At 46.0% G+C, this 19,823-nt stretch overlaps 3 protein-coding genes across 5 annotated transcripts in view; all 3 read left to right on the top strand.

Annotated features, from left to right (window-relative positions):
• Window positions 1-8,318: 8,318 nt before the first annotated feature.
• Window positions 8,319-15,262, top strand: LOC118507994 (putative odorant-binding protein A10). Its single transcript, XM_036047363.1, has 3 exons — window positions 8,319-9,156; window positions 9,739-9,973; window positions 14,841-15,262. Exons 1-3 carry the CDS (start codon window positions 9,148-9,150, stop codon window positions 14,978-14,980), a joined length of 384 nt encoding a protein of 127 aa, XP_035903256.1. The 5' UTR covers window positions 8,319-9,147; the 3' UTR covers window positions 14,981-15,262.
• A 3,960-nt stretch (window positions 15,263-19,222) lies between these two features.
• The window catches only part of LOC118507620 (coiled-coil domain-containing protein 63), a 112,658-nt gene continuing 112,057 nt past the window's right edge, over window positions 19,223-19,823 (top strand). The window contains exon 1 of one of the 3 annotated variants that reach the window (XM_036046342.1): window positions 19,223-19,274. The gene's annotated coding sequence lies outside the window, so the exon portion shown is untranslated. The remainder of the gene's footprint in view (window positions 19,275-19,823) is intronic. The other 2 variants (XM_036046339.1, XM_036046338.1) reach the window with 2 other exon arrangements.
• LOC118507628 (actin-related protein 2/3 complex subunit 4) overlaps window positions 19,256-19,823 on the top strand; it is a 76,744-nt gene continuing 76,176 nt past the window's right edge. Inside the window, exon 1 of the mRNA XM_036046353.1 lies at window positions 19,256-19,274. The gene's annotated coding sequence lies outside the window, so the exon portion shown is untranslated. The remainder of the gene's footprint in view (window positions 19,275-19,823) is intronic.

Here is a 19,823-nt window from a genome sequence, read left to right as displayed (position 1 = left end):
CATGTTAATATTCCGAGGCAAAGATCTGTTTGAGGGAATATTGGAGGAGCCGTTACAACAGACCAGCTGAGCTGTTCTAATCTTTGTGCAGCTAGCTGGAGTTTCCAGGCTTCAGTGGGCTAGTCATGTCATTAGAATGGCACAAGAAGACCCAGCACTATAAGGTTGGCCTAAAATCCACATGGAGTGATGATGCTGATAAATCGTCCAGAAAGGTCGGTACATTGAATTGACAAAAGACTGTACTAACGTATGAGCGATATCGAGGACTTCTTGGAGATAGCTCAAGAAATTCGAGGAAGTACTAGCTCGTCAACCAACCAACTGGTAACTTAGGTGAGCTAGTCTATTAGATTTTACCCCTAACTAATAGATGCAACAAAGAAATTGACATTCGCAACATTATACAAGGGAAATACATTCCATAAACTAGAAGAAAAGACGAATCGTCTCGTCAGTAGTAGTTCATCAATTTTCCCCATAAAGCTGCTGTTTCAATTAAATTCTTCAAAATCGTGTATGCAACAGAACAGAACGAGCAACATCCAGCAACGTAAAACAACGAACCGAATGGCTGTCTGTCGTGTTTTTTTCGGCCCCAGTTTCCACCCAATAGAAGGAACATTTGTTGCACGAACAATATCATTAATAGTGTGTGTTTTGCCCGCCAGCGGAGTCTGACGTACGGCGACCGATGGGGTGATGCTGGTACTGCTGGCTCAAGTAATGCCATTAGTCACATCAAAAAATAACTCAACCATCATTAGTACGTCACCGTTGCATGGCCGTTGTTTTGTGAAAATTTTTGTGTTTTCCCTAACCCTGCTCCTGCTCCTGCCAACACGCGTTTCCTGCGTGCCGATCAACGTAATGATCATGATCGTTGCTGGTCTAGAACACATCTGCCATCATCCGGAAGGCGATTTTTTCCTTCCATTACATTCGCCGAAACTGTGTTTAATACGATCATTTGGTTGCCGAAGGGAGTGTGTTTTGCATTTGGGAAGGAGTATGTGTGTGTGTGGTTGATAAAGCTCGTTGCAGAAAGGTGGAAAGTGAGTAATGGGTTTGAACCGCCAGAGCACCGTAGTTAGTTGCTGGGAACGTGCGTTTCTGCTACGTGGAACATTATTCAAATGTGCGAAGCTCCCGGGGAATCCCGGGAGTTCGGAAGTCTTGGCGCAACCATTATCAATCAAGCAGACTGCTCGCAGATCTTCCCGAGCCCTTTGGCGTGTAGGGGGCGTGAGTTTATTGCGTTTAAAGCGGAAGTAGCTTCTAATGCGGTGGCGTGTGGAAGTGGAGCAGTGGATGTTATGCAAAACGTGTGAAAAATTGTTCTTGCCCGTTGCCTTTCGCTACCAATTAATCCTGTCAAACACGTCTCAATGAAGGTGGCGGGAAATTAATCTACGTCAGAAAAGTTTTACATATTTGAACAGTTTTCCCATTCACGATGGGTATTATTGAGCTGCATGCAGTGCGAAGCGTAAGTGCTGTGTGATAACGTAATTGGCAAACGAGCTCCAGACCATCAGAGCCACTCCAGAATTCCAAAGCTAGCAACACATTGTTGCTTTGCGTTGGATTTTGATTTCGGAACGCAACGCTACAGCACAGCCGGATCGGAATTTCCCTTAATCCATGTGCTTTAATCCGAGTTGGATGAGTGTGTGAACGTGTGTGTAATTAAATAAAACCTTTATTTTGATTACAAAATTCCAATCCTTACCCAGTGGTCGGGCGAATCCATCGAGAGACGATATGAAGCCTGGGAGTGTTTCGCTTCTTTTTTGTGTTGGCTGAGCATGGTCCTACCGAATCGGACGAGCCTCCCATGTTCCCTCCAGCTTCTGATAATGGGGTGGAAAATTTCATTTATTTTTAGGTCCACCCCTATGCTCATTACTAGCCTCTGGTTTCTGAGCGGCGAGCAGATAAATTCAAAATGGTGACCGACCGAAATGTGGTCCTCTATTTCTGGACTCTTGCACTAATGCAGACCAGAAGGACAACCATTCCGGACACTATCTATTTCGGTGCATTTTGTGGTGGCGGCTGATGTGGATCGAGGACCGTAGTAATGTTGCTAGCAGTCAGCCAGCCAGCCAGCACACACACACACACGCCTGTCAGTCGTACGTCGCCATGTCCCACGCGCTTATGGGAATTTAATGGTCCAGCCTTGCAATAGGGTGTCAATGTCGCGGACACCGTTGTCGACGTGACGCTCATTTATTTGTAACGTGCGTATTGTTTATTACACAGACACTCACATGCAAAAACACGCGTACAGGAGGGGCAGGAGAGTTCTCCGTTCTGGAGGATGTGATTAAAATGCAGTCATTTTGCTGGTCCAGTGGTAGAATGTCACCACCATTCACAGCTTGGCGTATGCAGTAGGGACGGGACTAGGCAGGGCTGGGAGGTTCGATGCATTTCCACCGCATTCCAGGAAACTCGTGCAAGTGTGAATGTGTGTGTTTGCAAGCAGGCAGCTATGGCGCTAAAAAAAGAGTAAAACGAACACCAGAACGGTGTAATGAACATTCGCTTAGGCTGATTGCAAACCGTTCCACGAATCTCTACGGCTGATTGCGAAATACTAATCGAATATCTCCAATAACAATTACACAAATGGGAAGATTAGCGTAGCTATTTTTGTATGTTATTATCAGTTATTTGTAATAAGGTGATTGATTTAGTTTAGCAGCATCGTGCTTTTAAAATGCCAATTAGTAATATAAATTGCTACAGGGTGTAGCGGAGAAAAGTAACTGAAGTTCTTGCAATAACTAATAATTGGACTACGCCACTCAAAATATTTGTCCAACAGCAATGGAAAGACCTCTCGATCGTGTTCAAGAGGAAGCTCAGGAAAAGGAGGTCCTGAATTATTGTACAGTGAATTAGACTTGGTTTGTTATGAGAGAATGGTGTACGCTAACTGCAGAAAGTATGCGAAGACAACTTCTAAGGGAGAGTATTTTTAAGATTCTCACTTCTGGGAAAATGTTTCTTTGAATGATGGTTTGACGAAAAAACGCAGACAGAATTATAAAACAACTCGTTCTAGATATGTTCTAGATCAGTTAAGGACAACCTATCAAGTTGCTCATGTTCTCTGGAAATTATACTTCTGACCGGGAGGAGACAACATGGCCTAACTGATATGGGCCACACCGTGGACATTTAACAAGTTTGGAAAGCATTTAAATTTCGTAGAGCAATGTCTAGGGTCTCATATTGATGATAGTCAAGTAGGGGCATTCCAATTCTATGATACTTTGCACGCAATAAAATCAAGACACAGAGAGTCAGAAATAATGGCAGGCTGAGACCTTTCGAGGTTGTCATGCCAAAGAAGAAAAAGAAGTAAGACGCAATGGACTATCATTCCTAAAGCATCTAGAGGAATGGTGATCTTTGAATGGTTATTTGAATAAGCCCCTGATACCTCTTCGTGATACACCCTGTAGTAATAGCAGCACGCTTGTTGCTTTGAATTTTTATTGTCGCACTAAAATCGAGCTTAAAAGTACAGCACAAATGTCAAGGCAAAGGCTACCACAACGAGCCAGGCTAATGAACAGTGGCTTAGGAGTTCATAAAACTGAAACTGCACCATGCTCAACGTTTTTTACCCAACATTGAGACGGTGACACGTGCAGGTAAACGGTTTGTTTCTTGGACACAAAAACAATCACGCGCTGTTTTGCCAAAGCGGGGTACGGGTAATTAATATTTCGTTTCGTATTCACCACAAACATGACGTCATTGCCTTCTACGGCACGTTCACTAGTGTTGGTATGGGGTTTCGCCTGTGTGTGTGTGTCCGTTAACGATTTGCATTGAAGCAAGGCGTGTAATTTAATTTGAGAAAAAAAACTGCTTCCCGCCTATTTGGATGTTTAATTGATTTGAAACAAACTGTTGAGCTGTCAAACCGTTGCCAAGGGAGCTCGTTCACTCCTCCAGTGAAATGAGAGGATCAAGCCGGTTGGGGGTTGGATGCAGCATTAGCAACATAAAACATTCACCCCGTTACTACATAATCGCTCGTGAAAAGGAAGGCAATGGGTCTGGCACCCGGGGACCAGACAACGATTTAGAGTAGCGAAGGATAGATCGGTTCGATTGTGCGTTGAAAAGGTTCTGCTCAATTATACTAACACGTAATTAAATATGGATGCATAAATCCGCCAAATTGAAACCTAATGGCCCATTGAGAAATTAATTTATGGATTTGTGGAATGGTCGGAATGCGTGTGTGCGTCGGCTGTGTACAACGCGTTGACGACGATCATCCCGCTTTCCGGGGTGCATAAAATGGGTGCCAATCTCGGCAGTCGCACGCCAAGGGACCTTGGGTGATCGGATCGGCTGGGTAGTACGGGTGGACAATATTTATTATCGAGTGCATTTTGCGGAAGTGTATATTCGCGCGCGCGCGAGTTATCTTAAAGCATGCGACGCTCCTGGTGTAATTGTGTAATCGTCTAGAGAGAGAGTATTGCGCGCGACCCGTTCTGTGCGACGGTGCCGATAATAATCATTAAAAAGTGCACGCCATCTGTCGGGCCCGATGCCGATTCGGTAGAAATGGAGGTTTCCAGTGCAGCTGCCATAAAACCGATGGCACAAAAGTGCTGCCAAACCAGAAACACACCGTGCTGCAGCTGGGACGGCAGACAAGTGCAGCAGTTCCCACGGAGATTCACCATTCGGTCATAAATACGGTCGTTGTTGCCCGTATCCCGGGACCGCGAGCCACAGAGCTACGATGCGCTCTCGGAGTGGGCTTACGGTCGATTAATCCTCGATTAAGATACGTTTAATATTTATTAAAATTCATACCCACAACAACAAAAACGAGCGGGCGAGAAAAAAATGGTACATTTATCTGTCGTTAATTCACGAGTTCCGCCCGTTTCCCATTCCACGGCTCCACACACAAGCGCTCGGCGGAATCGATTCACTGAGCACTGATTAAAATTTTATCCTTACAAACATACACACGTTCGCGGGTGGGTAAAAAAAAAACAGACACACAAACAAACGCAACTCCTATTCGAACAATTTAACACAGCATCAGCTTTGGGCGGTAACAGGCGTGGTCGGCGGCCACATGACATAACCTCCAAACTGCATAAACGAAAATGCAACGTGCATACAGTGATTACGATCACGTGGTTCGGTGGTGAACACATGCAAACAAATGAAAAAAGAGAAAAAAAAACAGCTCGGCTCGCCATGATTAACTGATCGGAGCAGGATATTGTAGAATTGGAAGGTTGGAAATCCTCGTCCCGTATGGAACGGCCATTAATGTGCTTGTAAAACGAATTGCACGGATTTCGGCTTTTGTACTGTATTTCATGCAAAATTTTATTATGTTTCACTGTCCAGGGCTGAATGGCTTTTTCCCTTCTAATGAGTGGCCGGCGTTTTTTCTTCCTTCTTCTATGGGCTGCAAATAACATCGAGATAAATTTTGAGCTTAATTAAATGGCGCACGGTGTTTGCTGGAGTAAGCAGTACGGATTCACCGAATTGGATGGGATTGTAATAATCAATTTAATAAATCATCGATATTAAATCACTTTTGTCCGGTAATAATGCTATCAAAAGGATTTCCAGCCACGCTGTCAGTTTTGCCGTGCAAAAATGGGGGTTTGCGCTGCAGTTTCCCTTTTTTTTTTTTGTTCTCGCCCGAACAGTGTAAATTTACGTCTTGCCATAATTGCGTCCGGGCTCGTGCGGATAAGTGACACAACCGCGGCCAGCAAGCATAATAAATTGTTCGAAGCCGTGTCAAATCTCGTCGGCATTAACGTCGGAACCCGTGGTCTATGTCAAATCCGATTTATTGAATGACGTGAAATTGCACCACTAAGGCTAGCGTGAAAATGAACGCAAATCTCATTCTTCATGCTAACCGAGCCCGAGCGGTTGGATGGGCCGGTGCACGAAGGAGGAAGAGCAGGTTTTCATAAACACGACAATTAAATTTGCTTGCTACTAAAAGCGGATCCTTCACGGTGGTGTGGTGTCGTTACAGGAGTTTTCTTTCTGCCGTAGAATGGGGCATATCGTCAAACTGGAGTGTTAGAGAAAAGTTCTCAAATCAGACTAGCTATTGTGTGACCATCCGTTTGAGAGTCTTAACATTTTAAGGTAGCTTGATGGGGACTAATGTAAGGCTATGTCCATACAAGAGCTATTTCACTCGGATGACTTCGAAGCAATATGCGCCATGCCACACCACTAAATTAAAAAAATGTAAAGGATTTTGGCCGAAAATGGTTTGAGACTTGTTCCGGGACGGCTAATAGAGGAGCACAGAGGAGCTCTCCGTTGGCCGGATTTGGTGGAGTCTCCAGACGGGGTTGGAGGAATGAAACCCTGGACCGATATTCTTGGAACTGGACTGGCGGCTTGGCCATGGCCAAGAGACGACCTAAATCTTGAGCACGGCAAAGAGAAGAATACTTTTTCCAAAAAATATTCTTCTGATATAGAGTTTTTACTCTACAACTACGATCGATATGGTATTATGAACCCTATTGTCTATTTTTCAAATTTCATAATTAGGCTTCACTTATATGAAACGGGGATAGTTGGACATCTCTTAACTCGAAGTTCATAATACCGATTAGTTCTTCACATGATAAGACGAAACTTGTTTGACAGTCTCTCGTTCGCAAACGGCAATACGGACGACTGTTGTTGTTTTGTGGAGTGTGTTTTACTGTCTGCTCGCTAAGCTATAATATCGCTCCTTTTCGTCCTTTTCGGCGGGAAGCCATTTGTTTGTGCCACGAAGAGAAGGTGTATGCATCGGATGGTAAAATAAATTATGTTATAAAAATCCCATTAGCCGCTAACGTCCCCGAGTCCTGGGTCAGTCGCTCGCCCTCTCACAGCTGGACCATGGTGTGCTTCACTTTTGGCGCCATAATTTTGTTTATCCCAAACGCAAAGCTCATTCACACACACGCTCTCTCTCTCTCTCTCGCTCTCGTCTTCAGCCTCGAGTTCGAGGACAAACAGGAGCCTCTTCTTTACTACCCCGTAAGGCTGTTTAGGATGGAATGTCTCGCTCTTGCCTTACCCCGAGTTGACATGTATCGTACCTCGGACGGAAAGTTCGCACAGGACCTCACCAGAACCTCCCAAAGTTTTTTTTAATGCCCGGTTCCTCGCCGCCTGGCCCGCCCGCCAGAGGTAACCATAATTTCTCGGGTGCCAGTCTGTTGTAATCCCCTATTAAGTGGTCTCGGGGGGATTTCTTTTCGGTTAATCCTCTTAAACGGTTTCTTATGTGTTGTTTGTTTGCCCTCGAGACGTCCCGTGGTTCCGTTCCGTAGGGTTTTCCTGTCTCGGGTGTGTGCCGGTGGGGGTGACTCGGTTGCAAATAAGCCCCGAAGTCCTGTAGTAATGTGGGATGTCTGGCAATGTCGTGCCAGAAAGTGGGCAGAAAAGTGAGCTCTTCGGGGAAGTGGAGAAAAAAAAGCACACACGCCTAGAGAGTAGAGCATTCATGACGAGGTGGTACATGGCAAGTCGAGTTGATTTGTGGATTATGTTTAATGCGTGTGATCTTGAGGGGAAATTAATTCATTGGATTGGGGTAATTAGATATTAGGCTCTTACAGCGCGCTTAAAGAACTCTTCAGGGTGAAGCTGGTTGAAGCTGGGTGGCGTCGCTATCGTCTGAGCTCAGTTGCAGTAAAGACCTGTTGAAACCCTGTCAATCAGGTTGACCAAGTCAGGTTACCAAATTTCAATTCGGTTTTACCCACGGCCTCGAGTACCTTTGGCTTGTTTTTGAGCCTCAGCCAGCTACCAACACCAGATGCCCAAAGCATCCTGCTTTAAAGGCCGTGACAGGCTCGGAGTGACGCACCACGGTAAAAACCCGAGGCGCCAGTGTCGCAACCTTTCGGTGGCAATGCGTTTCGGGGGTAAGTTTGTCGTAAACTTGCCGTCAGCACCCGATCAGGCACGATCTACAGGCAGTTAATTGTATACACACCTTCTAAGTTGCCCACCAGACTGCGGACTGCATCGGAAAGTTTGTTTGGGCCCGTTTGGAACCCACACACCGGGCGAAAGTAACGGGGCGAAAAGCAAAAGTGAGAAAATCATTACCCCGGTTATTGCTATCCTCCTACTCCTCCTCCGTTTTCTCTTTCCCCCTCCTTACTATCACGGCGCTCTTAGACGGCTCCTTAGGTTAGGTGAGGCAAGGTAGTTGCTGCCATTTCTCACGGGTAGAGTCGTCAATCTCCCACTCCTGCATTTTTTCGCTGCTGGTCGTCGCCCACTCGTCATCATCGCCACCGTCGACGGGTTTTGCGGTTTGAACGGGCCTCAACGATCCAGCCGTCGTCATTTGAAGTTTTCAATCGAACGGTGTCGTTACGCGGTCGTTCAATCGTTCGAACTTTGCAGCATTGTTTGTGTCGTCTGACGGGTGTTGGAAAGAGTGCAAATAGTCTACCACAAGAAACAGTGGGAATTCTCAAGTGTCCTGAGTGAAAGTTATGAAATTCTACAAAAAGTTCCCATAAGTGTGTACAAGCATCTGGGTGTGAGTTTGTAACGAGAGAACACATTCTAGTTCTGGTTGGTTACGTTCGCGTGCTCGCTCGTGCCGTGTGGGGACAGATTACTCGACCCTCGTCTTGGGCGTGTGCTTGTTTGTTGCGCCATTTCTTCCCACTTGTCGCGTGACTCACCAGAAAAGGGCCAACCCGTAAGCTAGTCCCAGAAAGGGCGCAACGAAATCGAAAGGAGTCCATCAAAGGAGAAAGTCAACTCTGACAAACTCTGACAGTTACACAATAGCGTCGTCCATAGCAACCAAGGCATCACCTTCCATAGTAACTACTTGGCTGGATTATTATCTCACACACCTATCCGGTGGAGTCTCGCGTTGTCACATAGGTCGTTCCACAGTTCTCGTTCCAGTGTCTGTGTATGAAATAGATAGATAGATAGATAGCAAGCAAAAAAAAAAAAAGAAAACAGATCTCCACACCTTTGACAACGAGCTTCGTTCAAGCCGTGAAGAGAGTTCTGTGTCGTCTCTTCGGTCCAAACCAGTTCCCAGCTCCGTACGACTCCTCGCTCGCTCGCAAGATGCAAAAGGTGAGTAATATCCGTTACATAATCGAAAAGGCATACACGCGGCCGGCGGGGTGGCGATTGCGCGAAATGATAAAGACATAAAAGAGCAAAAACAAACCCCCGGACGATGGCATGTAGCGGCACAAAAGGCGAAACCGCAACGCGAAAGATGAATGGCGATCCGAGGATTTGGCTTTCGGGCGAGACTCGGCAAAGGCACAAAAGCGACCCGACCAGCAGCGGGCATGATGTTTATGTGTGTTTGTGATTATCGCCCACTTTACCCATCATTACCACCAGGCCATGCTCCATTCCATTCCCGGCCGGTGGCGCCAACCCGAGAGCTTTCCCTTTCGTCTGGAGACTCTCCAATTGCAGCGCAGTCCGCGCGCTTTTCGGTTCGGTTTTGGTTGGATTGTTTTCATACGATTGCCTTTTACTTTTCAGCCTTTCTGTTTGCGATTATGCTGCTGCATAACCTCTTTTTTCCACCCTCTGTGTGTTGGTGATCCGGTATTTATGTTTTTTTCTTTCTCTCTCCCTCTCTCCCTCTGCACGCCCGTTTTGCGGTCACATTTGTTCGGGTGTTTGTGCAAAAATCAGGTCAGCAGTCGCAACTCCGGCAGCATATGCTGTTGGCTCGTCGGGCTCTGCCTGGTGGTGGTCATCGTGATGGTCCAGCTGGCCGGTTTTACCCACGCCGAGGCGACCACCGCCCGGACGCAGGTTTCGGACGAAGCGCTCGACAAAGCCCTCAGCGACAAGCGGTACCTGATGCGCCAGCTAAAGTGTGCCCTCGGCGAGGTACCGTGCGATCCGGTGGGAAAGCGCCTCAAGAGTAAGTATCCACCTCTTTCTCTCTCTCTCTCTCTCTCTCTCTCACTCGCCCTCTTTGGACGAAATGGGGTCACAAAGCGAAAAAACAACGCAAACAAAAACTGCTGCAAACTGGGCGGAAACTCGAACGGACCAGCAACTATTGTGGGTTAAAGCTTAAAGTTTTGTGCTCACGGCTGTGTTGTGGCACATAAACCATCGAGTATGCCATCGAGCGAAACTTTTTCCACAGGATGGACAGACGGACCGGAGAAGGGCGGGATAATTCGGAAAGCATTTGAACTTGGCGCCGCTCAAAATTGCACACATTTTAAGCAGTCAGTTTTGGTGCTCGTTAATTAAACATCGCTCTGCCAGGAGCTGGGGGGGAATGAGTGCCATTGGCATTGGTCAAGTGGGAAGCGGAAACCACAAAAGGAGAAGAAAATGAGAAAAACGAAGGAAATGAGTACGGCAAACAGCATAATCCGTTACCGTTGGTTGCAATCTTTTGGACGTGAGGTGATCATCGGAAGAAAGATGTATCTTGGCGCACTCTGTGAAATTGCAAGGGAGCATCATTTCGGGGAGCTTTTGGGCTACAGTGAGGTACAGTGAGTCGAGAAAGTATTTGTCTAGCAGAACAGTTTTCACTTAAAGGCGAGTCTTGAGGCGTTTATTAGAGCCTACCACTTGACTGCGATCAAGGCTGGTATCCCTGCGTTTATGAAGGTTTGACTGCATTACGGACAAAATATGAGAAGGGAAATCAAATCACATCGGATCGTCATACGACTTAGAGACAAATCCTGTACTCCTTCGATCAATCAGTACTTGATCTCTTCTGTATGATCCCTAACCAACCACTTGATTGAAAACCTAAGAAGATACACAGTATGTTGCACACACACCACCCTATTTCACCCTAACATTACTATATCCTATTTTGAACAGCCTTCAGTGTCTAGAAAATTGGCCTACGAAATACACTACTGGAGATACGAAATTTAGATCTTACGGTTCCTCGGAGTCTCGATATGGGTTCCGTTGATGAGGCATTAGATCATATAATCGAATAAGGCTTCATTGCATCGAACGTAAGTAGATCGAAACATGCTTGAAACGGATTGAAAGCGACAACATTCCATAATAATTTACGGCCAACCCGGTACTCTCGATTGCTAGAAGGCAAAGCACAATCACTGGTGCTTATTGGAAACTCGTGCATATTCGTTTTGGGCATAATTTGAGCTATCATAGTCCTAATTTTTTAATATCTGAAATCAAAATGCGATTTTCAACTGGTCTTTCATGCTAGCAGCTGACACTGCTGTCAAATAAATTAAGCTAACTACCTCAACAATTTTATGCTGGACATATATTGTTCACACTCTCTGTATTTAGTTGAGTGAGACAGAGAGAAGCAAGATAAAACGGAAAGGCATACTAAGCTAAATCGAAGCCGAAGAGCAAGAGCTTGTCATCCACCAATTCGCTTTCGGACGCCATTTCTCTTTCTCTTTGCCAAAGATTTCGATTCGGCAGGCCGTATTTCTTTGTTTGTTTTCTTCGTGTGACCAAGCTCCCCTCACCCCAAAAAAAAAATCATACAAACAAAACAAAAGCGATCTTAATTAAAATTAAAATGATAATTACGTTCTATCCACTTCGGGAGAGGAAAGTGGTGCTAGCCGGCGGGAACACGGTACAAGGATTTGGGTGGCTCCATTTGTTGTGAGATAAAGTGGCTAGAAGTATGTGTCTGCAGAAAAAAAAAAACACCCTGCAACTCAGAGCAATTCCACTCAAGACGAACGATAGAGCGTAGAAGCATTGCGAAAGGTTTGTGGTTTTAAGGAGCTTCTTCCTTCTTTTTTGTGGGTTTTTATGCTTCGGACAGGGCGAACTGTCGCTATCGGGCAAAGGTTCCTGTTTTGGGTGGAGGATGGACCAAAGGACCAACCGATTTATGGAGTTTTGTTTCGGTCGTTGCTGGTGTTTGTGTGTGCTATCTTTTTATGATTATTCTTCACACTATAAAAGATATTTGTCTTGGCGAAAGTTTCTGGCGACTTTTCGGAAGACTTTTTGCCACAAGACTTGGGCTGGCCACTAAGTCTAACCGAGGTACCGCAAACCGCTTTGAAGGCGGTCTGTTTGTGCGGCTCAGGACGCTTGCAGTCGGCTGAAAGTGAAATGTTGAAATGCTGCCGAAGAAGAGGAGTTGCACTCGTACAACTCTCGATTGTAGGGAATGTACTAATTGCATCGTTTTTTGTACATGTGGCTTGTGGGGCATTCACACAGAACAAAAAACCCTTCAACCGAGAGATATTGCAGCAATGCTTTAGTGTGGTTAGTTTTCGGCCTGCCTCCTAATGACTTTATAGCTCACCTCCAGCAAACCGTGCGGACGGGATCGAGGCGTTGAAGCCGATTGATTTTCCATCGTCCAAAACTTTTCCCATCCGACAATGTTGAGATTGGGAAGCTTTTAGTGGCGGCTTTTTTTGTGTTTTATTCGACTCATAGCCGAAGCTATCATTGAAACTCTTTAACTCAATCAATTGCACGCTTGGGTAAAACACACCGAAAAACACAAAACGCCACTTGGCCATCTCTCCATGCTTTCAACTAACAGTGGAGAAGCTAGGACGAAGAAGCGCTCGTGTTGAAACATTTTATGGCTCGTAAATTCTGAAAGCAGTCGAACGATTTAACACCCGTCGAAGCGAACGATGCAATAAGCGTTAATAAAACGCGATTTATATCTCCGAACAAAGTGTTTGGACTTGTGTTAAAGCTGGCATTTTGGAACAAGAATTACCAATATTAGTCCTGAAGTAGACGAAACATACGAAATATTCCTCGAACTGTCGACACGACGTTGGTTTAATTACAAAAACCCGCGCTGATCCCGCTTTGCATCGCATTATTAATTATGAGATAATTTTAAATAACATTTTACGTGCTACCCATGACAAATGACCCCATCCAGGTTGGACGTATCGTTTGTTAAAGCCCACCCCGCCACCACCCCATCCCGTTTTATGACAATATTTAATTTAAAACTACACTTTAGCGCGAATTAACACCTTCCCATCCTCCCCGATCGAATTGAACTCTGCCTGCCTGTTGATAATGAGATGCAAAAATGCATTAATTCTATTCCAAAGTCAATGATTTATGGCATCGAACGCGGGTGTGGGTGGGTGAGCGTATTCATGCTGTGTTGCTTCAACAAACACGTCCACCCCAACCCACCCGGGGTGTGGTGCCTGTGTGTGCGTCCATATTTTGTGTCACATTTATGGCATTTTTGTTCACGCCACCGATTGTGACCGCTCTTTTAACACTTAATTAAATCGCACACTGATAACGCGCGGGTGGGTGGGAAAAGGGGAGGGGCGATAGGAGGGGTGCATCCCTCTTTTTGCATGCTGATGGCAATCCTGATAAAGGTATTTTCTATGGCACCAGAGGGTGAGCAGCCCCCAGAATGGGCTACTGGAACGTCAAAAGGTTAGTGTGAGGTGAGAATGGTTCGGGATTTTTGCGCTTCCAAGGTCCAAGCTGTCCTCGGGGAGCTGTCCTAAAGAGCTTTGATTTGGGTTTTGGCGGTGTGGGGAAGGTCGTTGTCGATGGCGTGCACTCGGCGTGCACAATATGCGCCATCACATCACATTTGGCGGTGGTGGTCGTTGGACGAGCGACTCGCTCACGTTCGCCTGTGTGTGTGGCCAGGGTCGAGCCGTGCGTGTGCATTGTGCGTGCATCTACCTCGTGGGATAGCTGATTGCCCGAGACTATTGGCGGACGAGCATAGAATAAATATTTTGCCCTCCCCGATGCACAATTAAAGGAGACGTGGGTCTGTCCAGACGACGGTAACGACGACGACGACTGGTGACGATGGCAGCGGTTATACATAATTCATCGCATCGCATTTCATGGTTTGCCACCGGTCCCCGTTTTGTGCCACCAAGGACTCCACCATGTTTTTGGACACTCCGAGAGCAAAGAAGAGAGAGAGAGAGAGAGATAGAGCGAGGAATGTGTATGCTGCCCAAACAATTTGTTGCAACTCTCCGCTCCACGTCCAGGGCAGGCACGTAAGACTGCTAATGTTGCTGTTAATTAAATTGTTCGCATTAGGACCTCGAAAACCATAATTTATGGTTTGATAGATTGGTTGCGAACGTCGGGTGTGCGTGTTGTTCGACACTAGTGTTTATTAAATTATTCATTTTAGGTGTTTTAGAAGCGTTCCGTGTTCTTTTAAAGCACGCGCACACCCAACACCGGGGAAGATTGTTGTTTGTTGCGATTAAACGTAAATGGTGTGGCAGATGTTTGCTATCGATCGATTTACTGTGCCAACCGAAGCAGTGATCGGCTAAGGGAGCAGAAGATTTTTGTTGTTGTCTTGCTGTCCCGCAGTCACCGGACGGCCCTGTGGATGATCTCGCACATTGCAGCAATTCAGGCGCAGAAGCTCAAGCAGCGTGGTGGTAATGGTTTTTTTCAGCCGGAGAAACTGTTCGCCATTAATGTGTAATTAAATCTTCAATTAAATTCTAATTGATTCCACAGATTGTGTTTTCGCTGGGTGTTCCGCTGGGTTGTAATCGGTCGTGGAAATCCATCCCGCTAAGCGGTTTGATGCGAATTGCACTGCTGACAAACGGTCGGCATCATCATCATTTATGCAATCAATGGTCCACCACCGTTGTCGTGTTTTGTCCGGGGAGGTGGAACATCAGAGCGGGACAGTCTTTTCAAAAGTTAATAGATTTACTGATTCATTCTACTTGTTGGCAGCTTCCAACCTCCTCATTTTCCGCAAAAACCCTCAGGTCATTAACTGTCCATCTTCTTTCCGTCCGCAGGTTTAGCGCCGTTCGTTCTTCGCGGTGCCTGTCCCCAGTGTACGCCGGTCGAGATGAACCAGATCAAAAAGACGCTGGCCCATTTGCAGCGAAATTTCCCCTCGGAATGGAACAAGCTGGTGCAAACGTATGCCGGCTAGAATGTGGTGACGTTGGCGGCGGCGGCGACGATCTGCGCGCCTGTGCCTGTGTGTGATAAAACAAATGTGTCGGCGGTGGGAATTCTTGTGGCGGATGTGGAATTATGTTTAAGAGACAGGCTGAGAAATCTGTGGCTAAAGCATAGGTTAAGTCGACGAAATGCAAAATTCTAAACCTACAGTATTTGGAACTTTGCGCCACGAAACTGTGTCGTACAATTTGATAACGAATTTAGTAAGGAATAAATAAGAATTGGATACAATATTTTACGCCTAAAAGTATGCAAAATGTGTTTCTTCTTTAATATGCGCACGTGGTAAGTCCTTGAAGGAGTCCTAAAATATATCCACCCACCGAACGGAGGGGAAGAACTTTATTTTGCTGGCAGTTGCTCACACAAGAATGACAGAATAACGAGCTTCAAAACGAATCCACCAACGTCAGGCGCACCCTGCTCCTCCTCGAGGGAGGTCCCAGAAGACGAGATCAGGTTTGAAGTATTTTTGGATTTGTTCGAATACAGTTCCGAAAACTGTTGGCTTTGGTGCAATTTTCACTTGCTTCGTTAAGTTCACAGGAAAGCCCGGCCGAAGGAAAAAAAAAATGGCGAAACATGTCAACTTTTTACATTTCACCCGCATTGTGTCACCCATCCTCCGGGGTTTCACTGCACCACAATCACCCGTCCGTCGGCAGTGCCATTATCTGCCCTTGGCGTGTGGGAGCTGTTTTACATTTTCCTTGAAGCAACTTTATCCCTTCTTGAAGTGGTCTTTGTAATCGGCAGTTTAAATTGGTAACTTTGTTCCAAAATTCCACTCCCAGACACTTATCAAACCGTGTTCGTTTCGTACAAAACCCTTCAACTTTTTAAGGGCACCTTTCAAGCACTGTTCGCAATGTGACGAAAGTCACACCCCAAGGACACATTCCTTGGGAGCATGTGTGAGCGCAATTTTGCCTGCACGCTATTGTTCTTCCGCGTCATCAACACTTCCACCAATGTAAAGGGGGCGGGAACACAACCCGGACCTAGAATTGTCGTCGGTGAGGTTGGAGGTCTAAACTAGCACCACCATCCGGGTTTTTAACTTGACGCGCCTGAAAGCGTTCAACCACCATCGACAGGGACGAGTAAAGGCGGCTGCGAGAGCACCCAAAACGATTGCACCATTTCGAACGGTTGAAGTAACGCCGGTAGACATGTAAAAATCTCCCCCGTCTTTGACAAAGTTAAATTATTCTTCGCCGAAGCCGTTTGGCAAAAAGTTTTGCGCCCAAATGAGCGTGGAAGCAGAGGGCAGTGAAGGTGTAAAATCCTATCAAGAAAACACAACGCTCCTTCACTTCTCGCTCACGTGCTCCAAGGAGAGAGAGAGAGAGAGAGAGAGAGAGAGAGAAAAGAGTTAAAGAAGACGATAAAGAAGACATACAAAGACGGAAGTAACGACGCGGGACCCGGTATCCCAGGATCGTCCGGAAGGGGATCGCGAGAAGCGTCAAAAAGGGATTAGTTGGTGGTGTGCGCTGTTCTATGCATCCCGACAATGATGCTTGCCGATTCCGTTTTTCGAGTGCTAGGAAAATATTTTCCTTGTTCGGAAACAATTACACTCGTTTGCGTTTTGGCGCTGGTGCTGCTGCTGCTGCTGCACCACTTCGGCACTGTTCCGAGTTCCGAGCAATGCGAGTGTGAGTGTTCAGTGTTGTGGCTCGGCTAATAAATTACTTCCGAACTCGGCGGTCCCAAGGTTTGCCGTGGTGGTCGATTGCGCCAAACGCTCTAAAACAACCGACGCCGGTGGATGGATTTGCCGAGGGAAAACACTTCGCCGTGTGTGCGTGAGAGAGAGAGAGAGAGAGAGAGAGAGAGAAAGAGAGTATGGAAAACAGAAGAAGCTTTTCCAATTTACTTGAATAACAATGGCGGGTGTAGCGACTCGAGTAGCACGGGGGACGCCTTGCTTCCACCGGTTGCATATTCCGGCATCCGGTGCAGCAGCAACAAGACTCCTAGAGCAATGATGAACAATGGCCACCCTGCCGAGTTGCCGGGAGTGATTGTTATCGTTTAATGAAATATTCGTCATTTCCAACTTTAAGAATGGACACCTGCAGTGTGCACCGGTTGCTGCACCTGCAGAACGGACCAGAGAGCAGGCAGCAACAACCGTGATGAGAAATGGGATTCGTTTATGGGCCCATACATATTTTTCAGCTCCGGTTATAACACTTCATAAATTGTGCTTAAGCGAAAGAATGTTTTCATGGCATTAGAAAGCGAGTCTGTCTAGTGGTCGGTCCCCTGGTCCCTGGCCATGATCAGAAGTAGCTTATTTCTCACAAAACAGGTGGCCATTTTACCCGTAAATCGCAAAATCGGAGGAGTTCTACGCCACCCCCATCTCGAGGGACATTTCTGCAAACAGCGAACGGAAGAACATAAAAGAACGGAGATGGTGTGTGTGTGTCCGCTCAAGAGGCAACTCCCAGTGCACACGGTGCAAAGAAAGGTGTAAAGTCTTGTTGAATTATTAATCCCTTCCCGAAGACAAACTCGACTCGGCCCGGCCCGGTGCCAGCAAGAGGACTGCAGCGCACACGGGAGTGCATTGCTGATTGTCCTTATTTATGTGCCTTTCCGATGCGAACGTACGGCGAGAGAGAGCATCGGGAACTGCACAATGAACCCGTGAAGTCCGTGACAACACAAACGGAATGAAATCATTGCTGCGCGAGAACGCCCGGACCAACGATCAAGTGTTCCCTGCGGGGTGAAGTCGAGTCAACGCGAGTATACTTGCCCGTGACGGTGTGTCCTCTAGGTCTATAAACCAACCAGGGTGGCAAGTACCCCCCCGAAGAGCACAACGGATTGTTGCTGTTTCGGTTATTGCCACTTTAGCCGCACGACTCGTTCGCTTCCTTCGGGCAATGGCGGACTATTGTTTCGTTGGCTTTGGAATTGTAAAATAAACTCGCTCCAGTACGGGTTTCTTTTTTCACGGCTCGGGCTCTGTAGTGAATTTATGAACAATTTATGAGATTACAATGCACTCGCCCCGAGGTGGACGAGTTGTCGTAATGGTGTGATAGCGGACTCGCTGCTTGAGATGCAGTTTACCTTTTTACGGTGCGGTACTGCAATCGGTGCAATTGGTTGTGTTTCTTGCGCGGTGGAATTTTGCTGAGCTCATAAGGAAAGCCCTTAGAGCGCTGTTTCTTTAGATTTAGCGGGGATAAAACATTGGTTGATGGGTGTGTGGTGTAGCTCGACGACAGAACGGTCATGTGTGGTGTAGACGTCGTAAAACGGTGCCAGGAATGGTTAGTGCATGAAGTTAACACTTAATGGTACTTGGTGAGAATTTTATTGATATAGATTGACGATATTATTGAATGTGGTGTGTTAGGTATTTTTAACATTTGAGTGCAGTATAACTACGTTGAAAGATTATCAGCTTAATCCAAGAGTGAAGAAGTCGAATATCGTGAGGAGCTTCATGATTATAGGCCATAACCCATTACATTTTAATAGCATCGTATCTTTTAATATAATGTCAAGGAGCTGGATAATTGTTTAAACGACGAAGTTTCTGAGGAAACCGTAGAGATCCATGTAGTCGCTAGGCCAAATCCAATTCACGGATTGACCTAGAGTTTAGTTTTACACCTCTATTAGAATCGAGTTTGATCCGTAGAGTCAATTAGTTCAAGATTTCAAGGGTCGATACATAACATAGAGCTCGCATGGATTTCGCACTAACGGAACGACCAGAATACATCCCGAATCGTTCCGGGTTGCTTACGGATAGCTCTGATCAGGGATTTTGGTTAAGATAGAGTCGCCTATCATTAATTCGCAACGATCGAAAGAAGATACAGGATTGTTTTTTGTGGCATTGTTATCGTAAAAGCTGACGAGACTTGCTGGAGGATGAATGCGAACGCATTTTAATTAGATCGTTGTCGTTCAATTTGCCTCGCACACTAGCTATACTTTGTCAGTTATACGTTTTCCAATGTTTTATAGCATTGATTTTGGTTCTGGCTTTGTTCTGCACCGTTAGCCTATTGCTTTGCGTTTTTCTTAAATTTATTCATACGCCAACGTAACGGTTAGTACGGCCGTTGAGTAGCACACTCACTGATATAAACGTAGCTCGATCGTCAGTTGGAGATGCTGTGACAGCTGGACCAGACGCGTTTGTTTTGTTAAAAAAAGTGTACGTGAGTGGAGTGAGTGATCAAAGTGAAAGTTTGTGAAATTTAGAGAAATCAACGATACATCAAGTGAGTTTTCTCAAATCAACTACTAGTTTAGGTACTTAATAAGTCATTAAATGATGAAGGGCACTTTAATATTCCATATCACTGCTCAAAAGTAGGAGCCCTCCAAAGCGTTGAAATCGTCCACTAATGATTTTGTTTATGTCAGAAAGAAGCTTAGAAATAGTGAGCGTTCCACGAAAAAAAAACCCTGGCCAAATCTTTACACACATAATCTGCTCGTAAAAACATCATTAATTTGCTCGCTCACATCAAAAACGAGCTTTTAAATCACATCGCAACAACTGAAGCTTAAGAAGATGCCCGTTCCCGACGCCGTGGCCAGTAAACGAGGTCTGCGGTTTTCCGTTTCCCTTTTTTTTCATGACCCATAATTTGTACCGAAAACGGGGCTTTGTAAAAACTCCCCAAAAAAACGAGAAAACATTATCTGCGCGGCGAAATAAGAACCCCCGTCCGCTTAAGACGAACGGGCAGCAAACCGACGGCAGCAAGAAAGCCGAATGGAACTAATTTGGCTCACATCTTCCCCGGGTCGGTTACTTCCCTTGC

Source organism: Anopheles stephensi, chromosome 2, assembly GCF_013141755.1.
Source record: "Anopheles stephensi strain Indian chromosome 2, UCI_ANSTEP_V1.0, whole genome shotgun sequence".
Taxonomy (NCBI): domain Eukaryota; kingdom Metazoa; phylum Arthropoda; class Insecta; order Diptera; family Culicidae; genus Anopheles; species Anopheles stephensi.
Note: the sequence above shows the minus strand (reverse complement) of the source record. Positions and strands in the feature narration are given on the sequence as shown.

What these genes read in the sequence shown, in the direction of transcription:
- LOC118507994 (XM_036047363.1), top strand. An exon ending in GGTGGGAAAGCGCCTCAAGA is followed by an intron (nt 9,974 to 14,840) that starts GTAAGTATCCAC and finishes TTCCGTCCGCAG; the next exon opens with GTTTAGCGCCGTTCGTTCTT.